A 24,907-nucleotide genomic window follows, 5' to 3' on the forward strand; every position below is an offset into this window, starting at 1 on the left:
AGGGCTATCTTTATTGCCAAGTTATTTGTGAAACAAATATTCTCACACTGTTCCTGAATTTCACTTTGTATCTATGCCACTCCATTTCTCTTCTTCAGAACCAGACTCATGGGTAGAGTAAGAGAAAGCTATGGGTAAAGCTCAGCAAGATGATAAGGACCAGCATTGTCCACTCGTTGCATTCCTTGACCTCATAAAACAGTACAATTCAGTTTTGATGTGAATGCCACTGGCAGGTCATGCAACTTTGAGTTTCATTTATTTATTTACAAGAATGCCTTATTAATCATAATCTTGTGTTTACACTTACTAAACATTTGAACTTAAATAGAGTTAATGAATGGTGCAATTTACTAAGGGTTATATATGTTTCTACTTCCTATAAATTTTAATACATTACCAAAAATTTCATCACACCTTACAGTACATGTAAATATAAGTCTCACTGATCAACTTTATAGGACCAAAGATATGCCGTCCTCTGTTTTCTCAGTCTTGTTCTCTCTTTTCCAAAATATTTCACTATGAGACACACATTATGCATAAATATCTTTGCAGATTGATATTAAATTAGAGAATTTTAGGTTATCAAGAGAACTTCAGAAAATCTCTACTGAGATTTCATTTCTTTTAATTAAAACAAAAATCTGATTTGCTGCTTTATATGTCTTCTTGTATGTGTGCCCTCAAACAATTTAAAAAAAATACTTAGGAATAAAAACACACCATATCATGCTTATAATATATGAGGATTTTTTTTTAATTTGTAATTTTTCTAAAGTATCTTTCAGTACACTATTTCCACATGGATTCTAATCAAACTGGCTTTAATCTTTATACACAATTTCCAAAAAAAGTTAGGTAAATCTATTTTTACAAAACAAATCACTTGATATACCAAAGACATACTCTTTAAAGAAATGCTAATTTAAAATTATTTTGTAAAATTGTATGATTTTCTGGTTTAACCCGTAATGTTCATTCATTACTATTATATAAAGGGAATTATAATACTCATAATTTCTACATGTGCAAAATTATTAGACTTACCTCTTTAACTTATTTTTCTTTATCATTCAGGAGATGAAGATGAAACATTGATTTCCTGTATGAAATTAGCCAAAAGCCAAGAAAGGAAAGTTAATAATGTTAACACAAGGGGGAAGGAAGGAATGGAAATTAGATTGGATTCTATTTCTGCATCACTGGTTAGATCCAGTGCTTCAGCTGGATGCAGCTTGGCAGAAATGCTATCCCAGAATGAAGGTGAAGTTCAGATGTGGAACAACTGGAAACCTTTTCCAGAAAACCCGTTGTGGACATATGTTGATTTTCAGATTGACCAGATTGGACTGTGGGACAATTGTTTCCACTGCACTCACCACCCCCATCTCAAGTCTTCTTGTACAGATATGGATCTCCCACACTCATGGGTAAGTTTGTAAAACGACGGAAATGTATCATCTTATCTGGATCTTGGTACTAGCAGGAAAGAAACAGATAACAAACGTGCTAATCAGTCAAATTTACCAGTCTCTGGAAAGTGAGCAGAGTTAGAGCTGTCTTTCCAAAAAGAATGCAACTCTAGTGACTTCTGCTGTCATGTTGCTATTGCATATATTCCCTTGTGTTCAAATAAACTACTGCGTAGCTCAAACAGTAAAGAGTCTGCCTGCAATGCTGGAGAACCAGGTTTGATCCCTGGGTCTGGAAGATCCCCCTTTAGAAGGGCATGGCAACCCACTCTAGTATTCTTGCCTCAAGAATTCCATGGACAGAGAAGTCTGGCAGATTACAGTCCATGAAGTCGCAAAGAGTTGGACACGACTGAGCGACTAACACAATGTTTTCCAGAGATTTCTTTTTAACCAAAAGAAGATAAAGGATGTTTATTCAGATCAACATGTTGTGTGCTAAATTGCCTAAATTATTGTTGGTGTGTTGAAGTTTCACTGATAATTAATACATGAAAGTGTTAGTCGCTCAGTGGTTCAGATGGTAAAGAATCCCACTAATTTAAATGAGCATTTTCTTTGGGCCTGCTAGTCTCATAAGTACATCACATGTATTATTTCATTTAAATCTCACAACCTTATAATGTAGGGAGTGATATTCTAATATTAATTCTTTCCTGCTTTACAATTGAGAAAGATGAGGTACAAAAAAGTAACAGGTACAATGTCACAGATCTAACAATTTGTGAAGCCAAAATCTAGAACCTTCACAGTCCTATGCTAGGGATCCTGATTTCAGCTAATATATTATAGTGTTTCCCACGTACTGAACTAATGGTGTACGGCACAAAAGAAAGAGTAATGATCTGGATTAGACAAATCTGGGCTTGAATTCAAGTTCTGCTACTTGGGCAAATTATTGAAACCTTTTAAGCTTAATATTCTCAATCGTAAAATGAAAGGTGCTCAGTAGTTCAGTCATGTCGGACTCTTTGTGATCCCATAGACTGTAGCCCCACAGGCTCTCCTGTCTATGGAACGTTCCAGGCAAGAATACTAGAGTGGGTTGCCATGCCCTACTCCAGGGGGGTAATAGAGAAACTAAAATTATATAGCACAGATACTCTTAAGATTTAAGAGTGCTAATTTTTTTTCACCAGATAAGTTATTCATCTGCCTGGTATAGTCCTCTTTCCTTTAAAACCATCATCCTAACCCATAAGACTTAGATCAAATACTTTGTCCTCTAGAAAACTTGCCTGGGTTATACCAGATAGAAGCAATTTTTTTCTTTGAACTTCCAGATCACTTAAGGGTATTCTTCTTTCATTGTATAGGCATTAAATCTACATTAGCATCCCAATATTAGACATTGGGGACACAGAGCCAAATAATAAATGCATTGGCCCTATCTTCATGGAGCTTATCACACTCCTTCCTGTAGCAGGATGAGTTGGGCATTAGTTTACTTACTATAAATAATTTATGTTTAAATTCTCCCTAGTCTCTAGAATGTCACTGTTTGCAACTCTTTGAGACCCCATTGACTGTAGCCTGCCAGGCTCCTCTGTCCATGGAATGTTCCAGGCAAGAAAACTAGAATGGGTTGCCCTTTCCTACTTCAGGGGGTAATAGAGAAACTAAAATTATGTAGTTTCAATCATGTTCGACTCTGCAACCCTATGTCTATACGTAGCCCATCAGGCTCCTCTGTCCATGGGATTTCCCAGGCAAGAATACTAGAGTGGGTTGCCATTTCCTTCTTAGGGGATCTGCCTAACTCAGGGATAGAACCTGTGTCTCCTGCATTGGCAGGTGATTCTTTACCACCAAGTCACCAGGGAAGCAGAATGTCATGGGCACTCAAATATTTGAGTAACATTTGCTGACTAAATGAATAGAAGTTTTAGAAACCAATAGACTTTGTTACCATAGATCTAGAGAAAAAAATTACTTCTTCATTGTCTAACTGTTCTATATTAATGCAGTCATTGTTGTTGTTCAGTTGTTAAGTTGTGTCTGACTCTTTGTGACTCCGTGGACTGCAGCATGCCAGGCTTGCCTATCCTTACTATATCCCAGAGTTTGCCCAAATGCATGTCTGTTGAGTTGGTGATGCTATCCAGAGGATAGTGGCTATCCTCTGCCACCCTCTTCTCCTTTTGCCTTCTATCTTTCCCAGCATCAGGTCGTCTCCAGTAAGTCAGCTCTTTGCCTCAGGTGGCCAGAGTATTGGAGTTTCAGCTTCAGCATCAGTCTTTTCAATGAATATTCAGGGTTGATTTCCTTTAGGATAGACAGGCTTGATCTTGCAGTCCAGGAGACTCTCAAGAGTCTTCTTCAGCACCACAATTTGAAAGCATCATATATAAACTCTATTATCATGTTTCTGTATGAGTGTTTGTGGGTGTGTATCTTGGTTTAGGTGTGTATGCATAGTAATTTTTTTTTTTTTACTTAGGTAATTTTGTCTATTTTAGTACATAGCTAAATGATTAAGTAAATAAGTTTTATCTATAGAAAGTCAAACCTATCTGCAGAATGCTCAGAGTTTCAGATGGTAATGTTCAGCATTTGTAACAGGAAAACCTCAGTGGACTTGGACAGAGGGTTCAAGAACATGTTAGAGTTAAATTGGTTTGGTAACTTTGATGAGACCACTTGCACTCAGGGATTTGAGACATAGAGTAAAAGTAGTTGAATGAGGGAAAAGTATTATGTTTATATTTTACATATATATTCTATAATAAGAGCAAGTAAAACTATCTAGTTTCATTTTAACATATCTGATATTTTTCTGTAATAATTTCAGGGCTTTTATTTGGGTTAAAGTTACTTTCATTCTAGGCAAGATACAGAAGGCAGATAGTGTTGAGGAAAAAGTCTTCTCAAATGAGTGTTGCTATCAATGACAGGTAGTCAGCAGTGACCAGATTTTTTTTTTTCTAAATATACCAACATATGCAGATATGTTGGAGCAGGGCCTAAACCCCACATTTTGGGAGAAATAAAACTAATCCACTAATTAGTTTCTTGATCTCAGAAATCTCAACAATAATGGATTCCTGTATCTTTGATCTCATCATTGTATCAGTTTTGAGGCAGCCTGAAATTGACTTGTCTTCAGACAGTCCTCATTCCTCCAGATACATCTCCCTGCTAACCAACTTCAGGCTCAAACTCTCAAAATCTAGTTCTTCTAGAGCTGGGTGTAATGCCAACTCTGACATCACTAGCAGAGTGAGATTGGGCAAACTCCTTACCCTCTTTAATGAAAAAATTTCAATTCTGTATTGGTTTCAGATCCTACTCATTTCTTGTCCTCTGTGTGACTTTTTGCATACTGAAAGCACTCATTTGTAAAACAAGGTTATCAAGGTCTACTACACAAGGGATGTTGGGATGATTAAATGAAACAGTGTCAGGACTCTGTCAATAGCAGGTGATATTTATACCCAAATCAGAGTCCAGAGCTTGTGCTGGGCTTGGAAAGTAGCAACATTTTACTCAGTTGAAATACCATAAACAAGCTGAATCCAGACAAGGAAATGTATTCTTTGTGAATGACTCTTCACAAAAGTCAAGAGGGGGAGAATGAGACACACAGATATTTAATGTGTGGTTTAGTTGTTTGTAAGGTCTATGGGATCTGAGGAGTGGGGAGAGAGATGTGATTATAGAATTGCTATAAACTGAGGAAGACAAAAGATGAGATTTATGAAAGCAAATACACCACAAGAGAAATGTGAAAGGAAAGCTACATAAGGATGCCAGTCTTTTCTAATATCCGTGATGAGTGGTGTTGAGAGGGAATTCAGATGCATCTTAAGAAAGATAACAATGAAAGCAATCAAAAATAATATTGAAGCCAAGTGTTTACAATCAACTTACAAGAAGAGTGATTGAAGAGTACTTATGAAATGCGGCATGCTAAAAACTTGAAACAACAAAAGAGAGTGAGCCGTAGGCTTGGTAGGAATAAGGACAAGAAAGAATAAAGTTTGTGTGTTGCAAAGGTGATGAGGTCTTCCTTTAATCTAATATTTTAAAAAATAATACAATAGCAGCTAATATATTTTTCCAAATCTGGGATTATTTTCTCAGATTTTTGAGAATAAACAGTTTTTCAGATTAAGAAATGGAAGTAATCTTGACACGAAAAAGAGGAACAGATATCCATTTTTCCCTTTAAGTGTCTGAAATGCTTTGAAATCTATTTTATAAAAATAGTATGACATATTTAAAAATGATAATAACAAAAGTTTTCAGAAGGAGGAAAGTCAAAGTCCTCAGAGAATACAACAGAAACCCACACAGAGAAGAATTGAAATGCAGTGTAGAGAGAAAAATGATAATGAGAAACAAAATTTCATGGAGGTCAAAGAAAAATGAGTGAAGTTTATATACAAAATCTCAAGGTGGGAACATAAACAAATCTCTACTTCATGCATCTTTATATATGTTAGAAGAGAATGAGAAGAGTGAAGCTAGAAGGTCTTATTGGAGTATTACGTGAACCCTTCAAAACTGCACCAAAAGAGAGTGTGGAGAGTGGACGATTTCTTTACTGAACTGTTTCAGTGAGAGGATCAGAATGTGTGCTAATGTTAACCTGGAAGTAAAGGAACAAAGATTTTACATGAATCTTCTCATTCAAATAGGGAGTACTGGGTGCTCTAATTAATGACCTGGGAAAATGTTCTTGGGTCATACAGCCCCACCGCTAAGTGATTTCAGAGTTTCAATACTGCCCCTCCAAAACTACTGATCTGTGGGAGAAAAGCTATCTGTGCCTATCTTTTGTCTTCCTAGTCTCAACCTTGGCAATCTCTCCGTCTCTCTGATGCTGGCCTACCTCTTTCAATCAACATGACACATCATTACCAGATTAATCTACCAGGTTAATTTCCTTGACTAATCTACCTGATTAATGCTACCTGAATAATGATTCTGAAGCTCAAACCTAATAATATTACTGCTCCCCTTACAAACCTTTAAGTGTCTCCTCAACACCTACAGGGTCAAAAGCAAACTCATTGACCTAATCTGCCTTCTAACTAGATCCTCACAGGTCTCCTTCACACACACACATGTACACACACACACACTGCTATTAGCAAAGTGATACCATCATTTTGCCAAATCCAGATTTTTCCCCATCTTTATCACTTTATTTATAGTGTTTTTCAAATTTGTATCTTCTTTTCTTCTCTATTTGATGAATAGTATGGAAGTTCAATATATATATATATGGTCAAGTAAGAATTCATAGTGTACACTTTGAAGGAAAAAATGTGTAAAAAGGAATGAGGATTGAGAGAACCAGTAAAAAGAGAATAAGGAGGGGCATGGTTTAGGAAAAAAGAAAAATTAATTTCATAGGTTCTATTATTTTCTCTGTATGTTAGTGAGGTTAGACTCCTGACAAAAAGTCTCTGTGGTCCCACTGCTGAGGGTATTACTATTTTTACAGGTTCAGTGTATGATATACCAAGTTGACTGCTCCCATGTCCACCCAGAGGAAGACAGGCTCTGAGCCATCAATGCATAATTCCTCATGGTTTAATGCCCTTGTGTCCAACTCCAACAGCAAACGCTGTTTGTTAGAACAGCTTTAAACTTTTATCTGTTTACCTTGGAATTCTCGTGGTGTGGAAAGAGAACAGGTTTTAATTAATAGATTTGGACAACATGTGAAAAGGAAGGCAGAGTAAATGATCATCTGGACTGAGAAATTCAAAAGGAAAAACAGGAAAATGGGATAGAAAAGTACCAGAAGATATTTATACCTACTACACTTTGTGCTGAAATTAATTAACTTGAGAATCAAGGTAATAAAAATAATGTTAAGGCCCTAAATGAATAAGAAAAAACAATTAATGATGAGTATTTTATGTGACAGATGTTTAATTATAGCCAATATAATGTTTGAGGGAAGGAGAATTAATATTTACCCAAGAGAAGAATTTGAAAAACAGAAGATGCTGCAACAGTTTATTCATTCATTCATTTATTCATTCATCCATGTATTCACTGATTTAGCTAATTCATATCAAGTGCCCCCTAAGCCACTTAGGCTCTAAATGAGTGTGTGTGGAGGGGGGAAATCTACCATTTTATATCTGTAATGAGAGTTTGAAAGTAAAAGTGAAAGTTGCTCAGTTGTGTCTGACTCTTTGAGACCCCATGGAATAGCCCCAGAATTCTCTAGGCCAGGATAATGGAGTGGGTAGACTTTCCATTCTCCAGGGGATCTTCACAAATTAGGGATCGATCCCAGGTCTCCCGCGTTGCAGGTGGATTCTTTACCAGCTGAGCCACGAAGGAAGCCCATTGAGAATTTATAGGGTCTTATTTAAAAAATGTAAAAAAGAAAAACAAATAATCACAATTCTTTGTATAAAAATTCACAAAGATGGGAAACATATCGTACTAATTGTACATAAAATAATCCTGGAAGAGATCCGGCCAGATGTACAAGCACATTTACATGAAAAAAGAGAGTTTATAGAAGAAACACTTAAAAAATGAGATATTATAATAGTGCAAAATATCAGATTTATGGAAATTATTTAGGCTGAATTTGAAGAGAGTAAATTGTAAATGTTTATGAAATGTTTAAACGTCTTTTATAATGAAATCCTGTATAATGAATATAAAAATAAAATGAGAAAATGTAATGGCTCTATAAGTGTAAAATCATATTCTAAAAGTCCAGGATAACTAGAGGTATCACTAAACTAGACTTTTGAATCTGAGCAATGTAGAATGTAGCGAATCTAATTATTTGGGTTGGTGTTTGGCTTTTCTCAATTTTACAAACCTTCTGAATATCTGTGACAACAACAGATCTGTGTCAGTCCTAGAACTGTTACAGAAACCAAGAATCTCTTTTTCATGAATGGCCTTAAGGGTTTGCCTCACTTTTCTCTGTTTTGTTGTTGCTGGTGTTGTTTTTCCTTTGTGCTTGTTTATTCAAGTGCATCAAATTAAGGAGAAAGTTGAATTGGTACACCCCATAATAAAATATCTCTAAGGTCATCATAAAATGTTTGTAATTTACAATCGCTCTTATGATAATGATATAGGATCCATGATAATTAATTATAATTACATTTTGGCTTCTACAATCAAGACGAACTTTGTTTCTCTGGATTCTCAAATAGACAAAGGAGGAAAACAAATATCAGTCTGAAGAGGGGACCCATTTATGTTCATTGACCACGGGAGACCTCAAGTTCCTCCTTCCCGAGAGTTTAACTCTTCTGCATGTTTCAGCAGAATAAAGCCAATCTAAAGCTGGACCTTGACCCTTGCAAAGAGAGAGGTCTAAATGTTAGGGCATTTTATATAATGAGCCTTGGAGAATGTCCCAAGTATTGGTAGAATTTCTTCTGTGCCAGAGAAACACGCTCATAATTCAAATACTGCTAAGCAAGCTAAAGACCATGTCATATTTTGAGTGCACAGCCAGATATGTCAGAAGCGATGTTGTACATCAAAGGAGCACAGGTTTGAGCCAGGAAAGTCAGGTATGAGCTCACTACTTACTGGCATCTCTCTGGATCAGGCTGCTTAATCTCCATGGTCTTCTGCATCTTCATCTTTAGAAAGATGGCTATTAATGATCTTAAAGGCTCCTCTCTATCTTCAGTTTTTGGGTTATGAGGGGACACCAAGAAAGGTATATCCCATGTGCAGAAAGAGATTAGTACGAAGAGATTTTCCTTCAGCTTTTTCAAATTAGCTCTCTTTTCACTTTTCAGATGACCATTGTTGATGTTATTTCTATATTTTTTTTTTTACATAAGCTATTTTAGGTTTCGTTTTTTATTGCTCTCTGTTTTCCTGACCAACTGCACTTCCTCTGTCCTGGGTACTTCCTCATCTTCTGAACTAGCAACCGTGTATGTGAATACAGACTTTTCTTGAGTTACAGCCAGGTTCCTCTGATCATGAAAACTTCTTCATGAACCAAAATGTCTGTTTTCTATTCTCAGGAACTAAGAAGGCTTCTGTCACTCAAGAAGAACTATTTCTTAAAATCCTTTTGAGTGCCATTTCAAAGGACAAAATCCTGCTTTGACAAATGGGTGGGTGAAGTTTAAATAGGATTGTGGGGGGTGCAGAAGAGCAGGGGGCTTTGTGGTATGGAGACAGCCTCTTCTGCCACCATCACCCATCTCACACACACACACACACTAGGTGCCACCTTTCAGATCTTGTTTTGATCATGTGTTGTTGTTCAGTCTCTAGGTTGTGTCTGACTCTTTGCAACCCCATGGACTGCAGCACACCAGGCTTCCTTGTCCTTCACTATCTCCCAGAGTTTACTCAGAAGCATGCCCATTGAGTCAGTGATGCTATCCAACCATCTCATCCTCTGCCACCCTCTTCTCCTCCTCCCCCTAATCTCTTCCAGCATCAGGATCTTTTCTAATGAGTTGGTTCTTCACATCAGGTGGCCAAAGTAGATATGTCTGATCATGTAGACATGTCTATATAATGACAACCATAGTCTCTGTTGACTTAGCATTTGACTCTATTTCAAGTGTTTTATATATGCTATCTTTGTGTTATGACTCAGTTAGGTGGTATTACTACTCCCATTTTAATGGTGAAAGAGATTAAATCATTTATGTAATGTAGCAGTAGCATGCAGAACTAGATTTTAAGTCCAAATCTGTAAGAGTCTGAAGTTTTCCTGCAAAAATCATGGCTTTGTAACCTTCGAGCTTAGGCTAGTAGTGTATCCAGACTTCCTTATCTGTAAAAAATGAAGATGTTAGTTCCTAACTTGCAGTATAAAATGAAATGATATAAAATATACTGAAATGATGAAACATAAATGAAATGACATAAAATGAAATGATTCAACCATAGGGGCCTAATTGCTTAAATAAAGTTCCTGTTTTTGAGATGCAATATAACTTTTCTCACATTTCATTTTTTTGAAAGTACTTTCTAGGGAAAGTACTTATTTATTTGGGCTGTGCAGAAGGAGAAGGGGACGACAGAGGATGAGATGGTTGGATGGCATCACTGACTCGATGGACATGAGATTGAGTAGACTCTGGGAGTTGGTGATGGACAGGGAGGCCTGGCATGCTATGATTCATGGCGTTGCAAAGAGTTGGACATGACTGAGCGACTGAACTGAACTGAACTGAGGTCTTCATTGTTGCGCACAAGCTTTCACTAGCTGTGTAAGTGGGAGCTACTCTTCCCGGTGGTGCTCGGGTTTCCCATTGTGGCGGCTTCTCTTGCAGCGCATGGGCTCTAGGCGTGTGAGCTCAGCAGTCGTGGCTCCCAGGCTCCAGAGCCTGGGCTCAGAAGTTGTGGCACGTGGGCTCAGCTGCCCCCCAGCATGTGGAATCTTAGTTCCCTGAACAGGGATAGAACGTGTATCCCCTGCATTGTCAGATTCTTAATCACTGGACCACCAGGGAAGTCCCTCACATATACTAGCCTTGTTACTAGGAAAAAGCATTCTTTCATCCTAGAAATGGAGAAATTGAGACACATGAAGATTCAGTGAATTTCCTGGGGGTCCCATGGCAGATGATGGCAGAGGTGGTAACCTAACTCTCCTAACTCTCAATCCAGGCTTTTCCTATCACTAAGTTGTCTTTAAATTGTTAAGCAGAAATAAAAAATAAACATGGTGGCAAAGAGGAGCTGTACATGGTAGAAACTACAAGTCTTGGAGCCAAATAAGCCTGGTCTTAAACTGTGGCATCACTGCTTACAGTTCTTGTGATTGCTAAATTACTTGATATCCCTGAGTTTCAGTTTTTTATCCAGATAGACACAATGAAGATCTTTCTGTGGAGTTCTTATAAAGAACTGGATATAGAGTATTTAACTATACCTGACACACAGTTGGAACTTAATGAAGAAGAGCTACTATTTCTAGGGACAGTTACTACTCTTTAATTATAATACAGATTATAATTATGTGTTTATAATTATTTCCTTTTCATTCAGTGAAAAACATTATGTTTATGATACATCAGTTCTTGCTCTGGGCTGCAGGGCCACAAAATGACTAAGACACATACCTGATGTTGGAGTCTCTCCAGCAGTGAAGTCTGAAGTCAGTCGTGTCTGACTCTTTGTGATCCCATGGACCGTAACCTACCAGGCTCCCCTGTCCGTGGGATTTTCCAGGCAAGAGTACTGGAGTGGGTTGCCATTTCCTTCTCCAGGGGATCTTCCTGACCCAGCGATCAAACCTGGGTCTCCCGCATTGCAGGCAGACGCCTTACCATCTGAGCAACCAGGAGTGATGGGTGATGTTGGAGTCTCTCCATTAGTAATTCTCAGCAATTTCTTATCATATGCGATAATATTACAGAAAATGCACATTTACTAGTTTTCACTAATTTTTAAGATTTGTAAATATAGCTTGCCCAATTTTCTCCCTATAGATAAAAAAGCCAGAATTGCCTAGCTCCAGTAGGGTAAGACCACTGTTTATAGCTCCCCAGAAGTGCGTGACCCCAGGCTTGTGAACCTCTGAGACATGCAGACAAAAAGGAAGTGGGACTCAGGGTACACGTACTGGGCTCTGCATGGCCCTTTTTTGACTCCCCAGACCATCACTGCATCAGCATATCAGCAGCATCTTACAGATGTAAAATCATTTTAGCTTTTTAAAACTCCTTTCATGTATTTTTCCATAATCATATCACTTATGCATGTCATATTTTATTTTAGAGTCAGAATATAACTCTCAGGCATAACACACCTTTTTCCTAAGAGAATGAAAAATGATGGAAAGAAATTCATGTCCCCTGTCTTTCCTGGGAAGTTGCAAAGCAACTGGTTGAATTCACTCTTAAAACCCTTATGAATATTCAGTGTAAGATCTTTATGCATCTCATGGTTCCTAGCTATTAAATACAACCACATTGATGAATAATTAGATTAGAAATATGGCCTATTTGCCTTCATCTCAAGCTCAACCCAAACTGAAGCCCTCATCTCACCGATTGAAAGAGATTTTCAGCCAGGGCAAAAAATAGATTAAAGTCAGGAACTCATTTATTTATTCACTCAACAGTTTGTTTTGAAGTATTTACAGTGTGCCTGATAAGGAAGATAAAATGTTGGGCAGAACAAACACTGCCATCCTCATAGTCCAATGAGAGACAAAAATAGAAGTAACCACTCAAATAAAAATGATAACTTTGATGAAATCTGTGAGTGAGTGCCACACGGCTCTATGGAAAGCCTGTAATAGGTAAATTTGATCTGGGCAAGGAGTCAGGAAACACTCTCAGGAATGAGGATGTTTGAGCTTCAATCTGATGTCAAAAGCAGGAGTGAAGTAGCCAAAAAGAGGCTAGTTATGAGAGTTAGAGGCCAGAATGAGAGTTAGCATGACCGGGAGAGAAAGCAAGGAGATGAAATGCAAGGCAATTCTGAAGGACTGAGGGAGGACCGGACCCCTTATGGCCTCATAAGTTACACAGAATTTTGTTGTCCATCTCCTGAAAGCATTGGGAAGCTATGCAAGGAGTGTTTTAAGCTAATGGTTTGGGGTTTTTGTCTGTTTCTTGTTTATTTGTTGAGGTATGAGATATATGCTTAAGTGTCTGTTTTGACAAGATTGCTTTCCATACAGTAATGAAATAGATGGGAAGGGAAAAATCGATGCCAGAAGATGGTGCCTTGAACTCTAATGGATAGAAAGAAGAGATGAACAGTTCTGAGGCTCACAGACTCGTGTCTCCAGAGAGCACATTTCTCCAAAGGAAAGAAACGCCAGTTTTGAAAGTCATCCTTTGTGATGCAAATAGAAAATCCCCTTTCGCTTTAGGACAGATGGTCACAGATGACAGTGGGGAAGTGATCCAGTGACATCACCACACCTTCAAAATCTCTCTTTTCATTTTTAAAACTTAGAAACTCATAACCACCACAATGCCTTAATGGAATCATTACCAGTGGATGAGGAAATGTCATCCATTTGCCTCCTTTGACTCCACTTGGACATAGGCCATTGTTTCTACAAAGAGTGGCTTGAAGCCATGTAAGGTTTCAAGAGAAATTGGCCTTTCAGAGGGGCATAGGAATAGATAATGCATATTGCCACCGTAAAATCTCTAATGAATATTAAGGGTGGCTTTCATTTGTGGTGATTGAAATGAACTCATAAATTCTCTCTCTAGGATGCGGGAATTTTTTTCCTCCCTGTGGAGAGATTTAATGGATTTGTGGCATTCTGAATGATTTGGCAAGAAATCAGAGGTACCTGCGCACTCACCCGCAAAAGGCACTTCGTTTCTTGCCTAGGATAGTCACCACCACAAAATATTTTCTGTAGGAACCCAGAATGATTGATGCAACCTACCGTAAGTCATGACAATGTGTCAACTGAAAAACTGGAAAAAAAAAGTGGTTAAAGACACCGCAGCTTTAAAAACAAATTTGACTTTCAGAGAAGGGTTATTTCCTTTTAGAAAAAAAAAAAGTGAGACCTGCCACCTGCAAGAAATTTAGATCAGTTGTTTGTGGCGAGGGACATCATATTTTGAGAAAAACAGCACTCCTACTGCTCTCTGTATGGAGTAGATTAAACTGTTCCTACACAGTGATAAATACATCACAAAGAGCCGTAACAGGAATACAGTAAGTTGTAACAGTTAATGGTACAACTTCCAGTTAAAACAATATTCTTAGGATTTCTCTTGCCAGTCCCAATTTTATGTGTGCTATTTTTTGATAAATTAATTTTTCACATTTGCAGAATCAATATCTTTCAAAGATTCACAGTGAAAAGAATTTGAAGCAAGAGTTCTAGGGATCTTTGTGGTTATATGGGCCTGGGTTAGAAAAACCTACTCTGAAAAGTGCAAAGGTAATCCATGAAAACAGCACATGAGGATTCATATTAAAAATAGCATCCGCTCTAAGTTTTCTGTTACTCGGAAAGAAAATGGGGGGAAAACGCAAAGCAGCAGTTACCCAAAGGCATCCAGATTTTACAATGGAACATGGCAGAGAAACTTTTTTCAGAGAAAATAACTTTTAATTCTCTTGAAAGCAAGACTTTCGATTCTTGAAGTAAAAAAGTTCTGGGGAATTTTGTTCTATTGGAGGAGCTTATTCCTTTGTGGGATGAATCCATGATCCTACTTTAATATCCCATGAGTTAAGACATTATGAAAGAAGTAATAACTCCAATGCCCTGCATTCTATTTATATGAAGAAATTATGATTATAATTTAAAACACTAGATTCCTTTTTTAATTTTTAGCTGTACTGTGTGGCATGTAGGATCTTAGTGACCCCACCACGGATTGAACTCATGTTTCCTGCAATGGCAGTGTGGAGTCTTAACCACTGGGCCAGCAGGAAAATCCCTGAGACAATGGATTCCTTTCTGACACAGGGAAACGAAACATGGTTCACAGGGAAATTCTTCTGCCTGTAGACTTGCCTCTCAGTAGGCTTCCCTTGGATGGGAAACTTCTTTATTTGTGAAGTTTCTAGGTTGGAGGATAAGCCAGATAGTATAGTTTACAGTTTCTTTAGCTGTAAAACAAATGAATAATACTGATAACCACTAAGATCTCTTCCAGGGATAAATATTCATGACTCAACTTTGTGAAAGAATAAGTAACAGTTGTGAATTATATTAACACATCATCTGGGCAATAGGACCTGATTCCCATGAAAGTATTCCCAAACTCAAAATCTTACATTTTCAATATGTAAAATGGTGAACCCCTTTTATTACCCAATTTTACAATGAATAGGCAAGAGAAAATATGTAGTGTTCTTCAAACTTGGATGTCTCACTACTTGGATGTGAAAGGTTGATATAGTTCTATTTAGGAGGGGAGCTTGGGGAATTCATTCTAGATGAGAATTAGGGGGCTTTGGAAGCCTGAAGATTTGAAGGAGAGGAAAGATATTGAAAGAAATGTCTGATGATCCACATAAATCAATCTGTTTTCAAATTTGGCTAGAGTATTATATTCCAAATCTATTTATCAGTGTATGGCTTCATGAACCAACTACATCAGATTCACCTAAGGTATTTGTTACCAAGGTCTGCCTAGTTCAGATTTACTGAATCAGAATTTTTAGAATGAACATTCTTTGGCAAGCTCTTTAGATAATATTTTTATGTTCACCAAAGTTTGAGAATTATGTCTGCAGAATTCATTGTTCCCTGATTTTTCAGTTCCATCTTCACCAGTCCAGGAAGACTTCTGGAGAAGCTCTCATGTGCATATCACTTTCAGAAGTTATTTAATCCCATAAACACAACAGTCCCATGAAACAGATAATTCAGTGTTCCAAATGAGGTAGTAAAGGACAGAAACAGTATGGACCTAACAGAAGCAGAAGATATTAAGAAGAGGTGGCAAGAATACACGGAAGAACTGTACAAAAAAGATCTTCACAACCCAGATAGTCAAAATGGTGTGCTCACTCACCTAGAGCCAGACATCCTGGAATGTGAAGTCAAGTGGGCCTTAGAAAGCATCACTATGAACAAATCTAGTGGAGATAATGGAATTCCAGCTGAGCTATTTCAAATCCTAAAAGATGATGCTGTGAAAGTGCTGCACTCAATATGCCAGCAAATCTGGAAAACTCGGCAGTGGCCACAGGACTAGAAAATACCAAATTTCATTCCAATCCCAAAGAAGGGCAATACCAAAGAATGTTCAAACTACTGCACAAATGCACTCATTTCACATGCTAGCAAAGTAATGCTCAAAATTCTCCAAGCAAGGCTTCAACAGTATGTGAACCATGAAATTCCAGATGTTCAAGCTGTATTTAGAAAAGGCAGTAGAGCCAGAAATCAAATTGCAAATATCCATTGTATCATAGAAAAATAAAGAAAATTCCATAAAAACATACTTCTACTTGACTACACTAAAGCCTTTGGCTGTGTGGATCACAAAAAACTGGGAAATTCTTAAAGGAATGGTGAATACCAGATCACCTTACCTGCCTCCTCTGAAACCTGTATCCATCTCAAGAAATTACACTTAGAACCGGACATGAAACAATGGACTGGTTCCAAACTGGGAAAGGAGCACATCAAGGCTGTATATTGTCACCCTGCTTATTTAACTTATATGCAGAGTACATCACGAGAAACGCTGGGCTGGAAGAAGCACAAGCTGGAATCAAGATTGCCGGGAGAAATATCAATAACCTCATATGACTTATGGCAGAAAGCGAAGAGGAACTAAAGGGCCTCTTGGTGAAGGTGAAAGAGGAGCATGAAAAAGGTGGCTTAAAATTCAACATTCAAAAAACTAAAATCATGGCATCCAGTCCCATCACTTCATGACAAATAGTTGGGGAAATAGTGGAAACAGTGATAAACTTTATTTTTTCAGGCTTCAAAATCACTGCAAATGGTGACTGAAGCCACAAAATTAAAAGATGCTTGCTCATTGGAAGAAAAGCTATGACAAACCTAGACAGTGTATTGAAAAGCATAGACATTACTTAGCCAACAAAGGTCCATCTAGTCAAAAGTATGGTTTTTCCATTAATCATGTATGGATGTGAGAGTTGGGACCATAATGAAGGCTGAGTGCCCAAGAATTGATGCTTTTGAACTGTGGTGTTAGAGAAGACTCTTGAGAGTCCCTTGGACTGCAAGGAGATCCAACCAGTCCATCCTAAAGGAAATCAACTCTGAATATTCATTAGAAGGACTGAGGCTGAAGCTGAAGCTCCAATACTTTGGCCACCTGATGCAAAGAGCCAACTCATTAGAATAGTCCCTGATGCTAAGAAAGATTGAAGGCAGGAGGAGAAGGGGACAACAGAGGACAAGATGGTTGGATGGCTTCACTGACTCAATGGACATGAGTTTGAGCAAATTCCAGGAGATGGGGAAGGACAGGGAAGCCTGACATGCTGCAGGCCAGGGGATCACAAAGAGTCAGACATGCTGAGTGACTGAACAACAGCTAATGAGGTGACAGAACCTGGAGGACTGAGGAAGTTGTCCAAGCCCTGTTTCAGGGTCAAACTGGGGTTTCAGTCTTCCAGATCCCATTTCTGTAAGACAGTCAAATTACCCCGGGACCTCACACTGAGAACACAGCAAAGGAGTGCCCTGGGCAGCCCTTGGGATTTCTCTGTACTAAAGACTCCTGTGATCAGCCTGTATGAAAGTGTACAAGGCCTCTAATGGGTGCAACTGACATTTCCCCAGAGATAGTTTTGTGCTTTCCAAACTGATGTGGTTGAAACTCCAATGAGAGTATTTGGAACTTTTGATATATCATAGAGTATAAAAATTCCCCAGACAGAGGGTAGAACAAATGATGGGGCCTCTTATATATTTTCCAGATTTTATAAAATGCTTTCAAATATAAGTAGCTTTTATGATAGTAACATAACTATTATTTATTTTTGAAACTTTCTAAATAGAATCTGATTTTCTCTACTGGGTAATTGTTGTGTTCTTTCTAGTTTAATATCCAAGCTGGGTAAAAATCATTCACCTTACTCATTTGTGAAATTTTCCCCAATTTATTAGTGAAGCTTATTTTGTGTGCTCCCATTTGTCAGCCGTCTCGTCTGCCAACTCCTCCTTTATACAGATGTATTGGATTGTCTTCCTGTAGTTCCAGTAGCATGGAACTCTGCCAACACTTCTGTATGACCTAAGACCCTGAACACAGGGTCCTACCCAACTGCTGAGGAGCAAAAACCATCCGCTCTGTCAGAGGGTCAAAGAAATGTCCAGCTTTGCTAATTACATAGCCCATTTACTTTAATAAGGGTTTCCAATATCATTTGGTCAGGATCTTTAAATTCTAAAATGTTTGAGCCAAATTGATAGGTTTGAATGGGATCTTGAAGTGGTATGTGTGTGTATGTTCATGTGTGTGTGCTGTGTTTCTTTGCATCAGATAACACTAACATAACTCAAAAAGAAATAGTGAAAAGGTTTCATTTGAGTCACTGTGGCCAACCTTCCTCTGCCTTTTTCTTTATTCTAAACCAACTGTTAAGTGGCATTATATGGTGGTAGCCAGATATAACGCAGAAAGATTTTTTTTTCTTAATGTTCCTTCAAATGTCAGAATAGGTTTGGGAAATGAAAATTGTTGGTGTGAAATGATAACGAAGCTGATAATCTTGAAATATTTATGTTAAAAGGCTTTTTGAAATTGAGTACTTAGGTTCTGTAATGTGCTTTTACTGACAGTCTATAACCTTTGGATATCCTTTTTTCACCACAGTTAGAAAATTTGATGTGTATATTTATTGTGCATTAATTCAGTTCAAATGAAAGTAGGAAAGAGTCTCCTTTGAATAAAATGCAAGCTGAATTTAAATTCAACTGAAGGAACCACAGCACAAGTGTGGTTACTGCCAAAGAGTTGCCAGCCATCATCCTGGCCTTTGCATCTGGGCAAATTGTGGGGAAGGTGAGCTTTCGTCTTTACCAGTAACAAAAGCAGAACTAACTAGAACTTCATATGAAAACGGGAGTGAATAAGCTGTGATATGTCTCTGTTCTTCCCACTGACTAGATTTCTGCCCCCTCCCCATCCCACTGGCAAATGTACATTACTTTGCCTTTTAAAATGAAACTGGTCAACCAATCACCCAATCACCAATATTTCTTAAACCCCCAGTATCTACAGAAGAAGTTTTCATTTTCTGTGTGGCTAGCATTGTACTCACCATGATGTTTAGAGGTTTCTGCAACACTGTAAGAAAGGAAGGCCATTCAACTTCAAAGGGAGAAATCTTGAGTTTAAATTTGGAAGCCATAGTATACACAGGCACGTTACTGTCTGAGTCCCAGTTGCTTCTTCTGTGTAGTGGGAAAAATATAGCCTTTCTCCCAGACTTATCATTAGGATGGCAAGAGATATTTTATGTAAAGGTGCTTAGCTCTCCACCTGGCATATAGATGGTGACCAAGAGCCCCAAGAGTCAAGTTTAAGAGGAAAGAAATACATTTTTAGAAAGCTGTATCTCAAAGCCAAGGTGGCGATTACAGATTCAGGTGTAAATGAAGCATTTTGTTTAGGCTCATTGACCTGCTTTTGAACCTTACTACTGTCTGAACTTTTCGGTATTGCTCCCAGAGTAGATGTTAACTTTATCCATAGATGATAAATAGTTGAAATATTTACTGTATATTTCCAAGGTGTTTGTACGGTATGCACACTCAGTTGCTACATTTTATAGAGCTCTTTGCGACCTCATGTACTGTAGCCTACCAAGTTCCTCTGTCCATGGGATTTCCCAGGCAAGAATACTGGAGTCAGTTGCCATTTCTTCTTCCAGGAGATCTTCCTGACCCAGGGATCGAACCAGAGTCTCCTGAATTGGCAGGCAGGTTCTTTACCACTGAGTCACCTGGGAAGATCGTCTATACAGTATATATAAATCAAAATTTGTTTTCTTCTCAGCTTCACATGTTCTGTGGTGTATCCCTTCTGTGATTTTCCCCATTACCTACACTGAATTTCAGTTGTTTCCCCAGTCCCTTTTCCATCCCTTTGAAGCCTGCACGTCATCTAGTAAGTATGTATTTACTGCAACGTCTCCTCCTGGGTTGATTTTGAGTCACCCTTCTCTGCTCTCAGTTTCCTTCTTTGACTGCTCCCGAAATATACTTCTTTGAGGTCTTAGGAGGAAGTGACAGTGTACTGAGGCATTGGAAAAGAATAACAAAATAGAAAGTGAGAAAAGGGAAGAGATCAGAAGGGAAGGTGGCCCATTCCCTAGCTATAAAGCTAATGTTTACGTTTACAGCTGCCTGCTAAAGAAATAAGTGGGGTTGCTTTTGGCTTGCTGTTTTCTCCCTTAATTTGCTTGTGAATTTTATTCTGCATAAGGGGTTTTTCTGCATGGTATAGTGGAGTCAGAGAGGCCGGGGTTCAATTCTTGACTACTTGTCAGCTTTCTGACTTTAGGTGAGGGAGCTGCTTTGTATCTCTTTCTTCTTTGTAAAATAGGAGATAATAACACTTTATATAGCTGTTAAGAGGACTGAGTGAGATGTAATGATCTATAGTAGCATATCAATAAATGTTTGTTCATTTTCCTCTTCCAAAATCTATCTTCTTCTCGTCTCATTCTATACTTTAATAACAAACTAGACAATATATGATATGGAAAATGTTGGCTCTTCAACTATAAACTATATCCATATAACTCTTCTTTCAAGTAATATTTTGGAGGCATCTAAGCTCCTATCTTTGATGATCTGATTTGAAATCAATACATGAGTCCAAATAATACATGCAAATCAAAAATTTTTTAAACTGGAGACAGTTTCCAATGCTAGGCAACAAAGTACTAAAGAACTAAAACATGGTGTTTGGAGGAAGGAATAAAAAAAATGAATGAATGCCATTGGAAAAGTATAATTAAATCAGTCACCTATGTAGACATAGGGAACTTCTGGTTTACTTTTGTTACCACTCTTAAATGTGCGTGTATCAGTTGTTCAGTCTTTTCCTATTTAGATAATTCTACCACTCTGGTTACTGAGACACATGTCAATCACGGAGATAAGGCACTCTTCTGTCAATATACATGTTCACAACTGCTCCCAAATATTTTATATCTGTCCTCTCCTGTTTTGCAGGGTAAAACAGTAGTTACAATATAATGTAAGGCCTCTAATCTCTCTAAAACGTCATTTTATAGGAAACACTAACAGAGAACTCTTGCTGTTTGTGTACCCAAGGCTTAATAAGTGGGGAAGAAGGTCATGTGGCAGCAATTCAACACCACATCTTCATGACAAAGGACAGATGAAGAGGCCAGTGGATCCCTTAGGTCCGGTACTGCCCTTAGCTGCTTCCTTAAATCAAACTTCTTTATCTCTCTAAACCTTAACCTTCCCAAGTGAATCATATGACTTTTACATATCAGTGTCCAAGACATCTGAGCATTAACTTATTATACAAGTTTTTCATGTTTATTTAGTACTCTGTGTTTGATAATCTCACTGATTTTCACATTTATTATATTGTACCCTCTGTATTTTTAAAAATGAAACGCTATTAAATTGCTTCATGAATATAATATGATTAGAAGCATATAGATTACATTTTGAATTATGCAATGTAATTAATATTTTGTAACATCAATTATGGTATTCAGCAAATGAGATGAAAGATACTTGGAGGTGGTTTATATTCATTAGTTTATCTACTTATCTATGCAAGGATGACATGTTGTGTCTCAGGAGGTTATAAGGAAACTACAGAATGTGAATCAGAATGCCTTACCAGGGTCTTATTGTTGTTAGTGAATTCTGTGACTTCAGTAAAGATAGATCGCTTGTAAAGTATGTGTGTGTACATTTATGTTGCTTGAAACATGGAAAACACACTCAAGACTTCTGTATTTATTTTAGGATCTATTCAAACTAGTCAAGATTAGAAATAGATACTAGTCAAGATTAGAAACAGCTAGAGAGTATATGACCTTGAAAGCATAAGTGTCATAGGTTTGAATGCCACCTACTCCAACTAGATAGAAGTCACTTGCTTGCGTCAAAGCTGCCAATTACTGCAGTCCGTGACACTTCTAGGAAATACCTCAACAGAAATAACAGCTGTAATCCAGCATCCTTAGTATTGATCTTAGTGATAGCATGTTTCTAAACAAGTTTTTTTGCCAGGGAATAGACATTTCAAGATGTGGATATAAACCAGATTCTGCAATTAAGATAAAGAACAAGAAAAACAATTCTGGGAACTTAAATGGCTTGCTATTGGAAAATTAATTTTATTCATTTCATGGTTCTAAGATTTTTTTAACTGAATTTTTAAATCAAGATCTCAATGTCAACATCATTTTAAGTGTCCAATTATAATATTAGTAGCATCATTTTTCATTGTGACATTCCCATCACTAAGTAAAGTGATCTGGTAGGACTAAGTTTCAAAATATACCCCTTTCTTTATCCAGGTAATGTTATGCAGACAGGAGCGCTCTAATATAATATTTTGGACCAAACTGAGTAGAGAAGGATGCTCTTTTCTCCATCCTTTGTGTTTGTTTCATAGACGAGGAGATGCTGAGGAATAAGCTCTGGAAACTTTGCAGATTCTCTCCACCCTCATCTCTAATCTATGCGCCACACTTCAGCCAGAACCTTTTATCTAACACGCAAGTCTGGTCAAGTTGCTCTCTTGCTTTGACAACAGTTCTTTAGCAGTTTCCATCCCCTACAGATCATAATCCCATTACATTCCAATCCACACTATTTATTTAACATGATGTATCAGTTTCCTAGGGTTTCCCTGGTAGTCCAGATGGTAAAGAATCTGCCTGCAATGCAGGAGACTGGGTTCGATCCCTGGGTTGGAAAGATCCCCTAGAGGAGGGCATGGCAGCCCACTTCAGCATTCTTGCCTGGAGATCCCATGGACAGAGTAGTCTGGCAGGCTATAGCCCATGGGGTCACAAAGAATTGGACACAACTGAGCAACTAGCACTTTTACTTTTCACTTACTTTTCATCAGTATTCTAGGGCTTCAATAATCCAATACACATCCTGGGCAATTTTAAATCATAGATATTTATTATCTCACGTTTCTGGAGGTTAGTCCAAAATCAAGGCATTAACAGGGCCATGATGTCTCAGAAAACTTTATGGGAAGGTTCTTAAGATTCTTCTGGATTCTAGTAGCTCCAGATGTTCTGTGGCTTGTGTCAGCATACTTCCAATGTCTGCTTTCACTTTCACGTGAGTTCTTCTCCCTGTGAGTTTCTAGGTATATGTGTGTGTGTGTCTAAATTCCATTTTCTTTTAAGGACACCTGTCGTGTTAGATCAAGGGGCACTCTAATCAAGGATGACCTCACTTGAACTAATAATGTCTGCAACAACCCTATTGCCAAATAAGGTCACATTATGAGATCCTGAGGGTTAGGACCTTACCACATCTTTTTGGAGGGATACGATTCAGCCCATTACACATGATCTCTAAGTCCTTCCCAGTCTGGCCTAAAGCCACCTTCCAGTCCCATTATCTCTCTTTCAGCTTGTTAGGCGTAACTGCTCTCTGTGGGGAATTACCCCTCCCTCCCAGACCATACCAAACCCTCTCAGGCCTTTCACCCTATCATATACTCTTCTTCTTGGTGGAATGCCCCTGGATTTCCCCTGGTTTGCCTGGCCAATTCCTATTTCACTCACTATTACTCAAGTCCACTTTAGGATTTTACCTCCTCAGTAAAATTTTTCCTTATTCAGACATATTAGCAATTTGCCCTCTATGCTTTCTCTGCTCGTGCCTCTTGGGTTGATACAGAACATATTATATTGAATTCTCAGTTTGTTGGTCTGTCTTCCCACTGAACTGGTAACTCTCAGAAGGTAATGCCCTTGACATTCCATCTTCGGACACCTGGTAGAGTGCCAGGCCCACAGCAGACATTCAAGACATATTTGTTAAACAAATAAGATATTTGCTTAACATATCTTGGAATACAACAAGAATGATGAGAGTTGTATAAGTAATACTTTATGCCTGTGGGGCACGCAGGTCCCATTCAGTCCTCTCTGAGTCTGTTTGATGGAGGGATTCTGCCAAATCTCTCTCCCCAGGGCAAGACAGTGAATCACAGGAAAGGCCTTAAAGCATGCCAAGGTTTCCTAAGCTTGTGGTGGCCAGAGGTGTGCTGGCTTAAAGATTAACAGCAGACTTCTAGTTTCCAAATTGGTACCTTCTCAAGGTGATACTGAGTGGATTGTATTCACCTGCTGATTTTTAGCAAAGGAGATGACCTTTGCAGACTGAAATAAAGAAGTTGGCTCTGCATGAACCATAGGACGTACTTACCGATTGTGTTAGAGCTAAAAAAAAAAACACACACATACATTTTCCCCTAAGTATTTATTATTTTATAAGGAAAGTCTCTTTTCTCTTTCAGAGGAGAAGTGTTAGTTTTCTCAAGTGTCATCTCCACAAAGATGAATCAAGCTTTAATATTTAGAGAATTATAGAGCCAGGTTTGTAGTGGAGATAGGACCAATATAATTTCTTTCAATAGTAAAGGAGCTATTTCACTCCAGTGAATTCTGTGCAGGGAAGTTCCTAGGCTCAGGATTAAATGTCCTAGAATCAGCAGCTGAGTTGGTAGAAAAGAAAATGCAGTTGCCCATGTGCATAAAATCAGAATAAGAACTTCATAGGAAAGCTGTTAGGATAAAAAGTTATGCTAAAATATGTTCAACCTTAAGAAAGAATGTTATATAAATAAATAATAGATCATTATCATCATTAGTAAGGTATCTTGACATATCTCATTGATTTCTCCATAAAAGAGAAAGAATTTTGTGAAAGTGGTTTATAGTCTTTATGTTTCACAATTTTTGCAAGTTATTTTCTCTGATAATCTGAGTTAAACATTTATTCTGCCTGGCATAATCTCTTTTGGTTTTGAAGGAGTATTAATTCTGAGTTTGATCCT

General features: G+C 37.9%; 1 protein-coding gene across 1 annotated transcript in view; it reads left to right on the forward strand.

Annotated features, from left to right (window-relative positions):
* The first annotated feature begins 1,157 nt into the window (after positions 1-1,157).
* Positions 1,158-24,907, forward strand: part of SAMSN1 (SAM domain, SH3 domain and nuclear localization signals 1) — a 93,660-nt gene continuing 69,910 nt past the window's right edge. The window contains exon 1 of the mRNA XM_043892979.1: positions 1,158-1,433. Coding sequence (XP_043748914.1) covers positions 1,173-1,433 — 261 coding nt within the window. The 5' untranslated portion in view covers positions 1,158-1,172. The remainder of the gene's footprint in view (positions 1,434-24,907) is intronic.

The sequence above is a fragment of the Cervus elaphus genome, chromosome 31 (assembly GCF_910594005.1).
Source record: "Cervus elaphus chromosome 31, mCerEla1.1, whole genome shotgun sequence".
Lineage (NCBI taxonomy): Eukaryota > Metazoa > Chordata > Mammalia > Artiodactyla > Cervidae > Cervus > Cervus elaphus.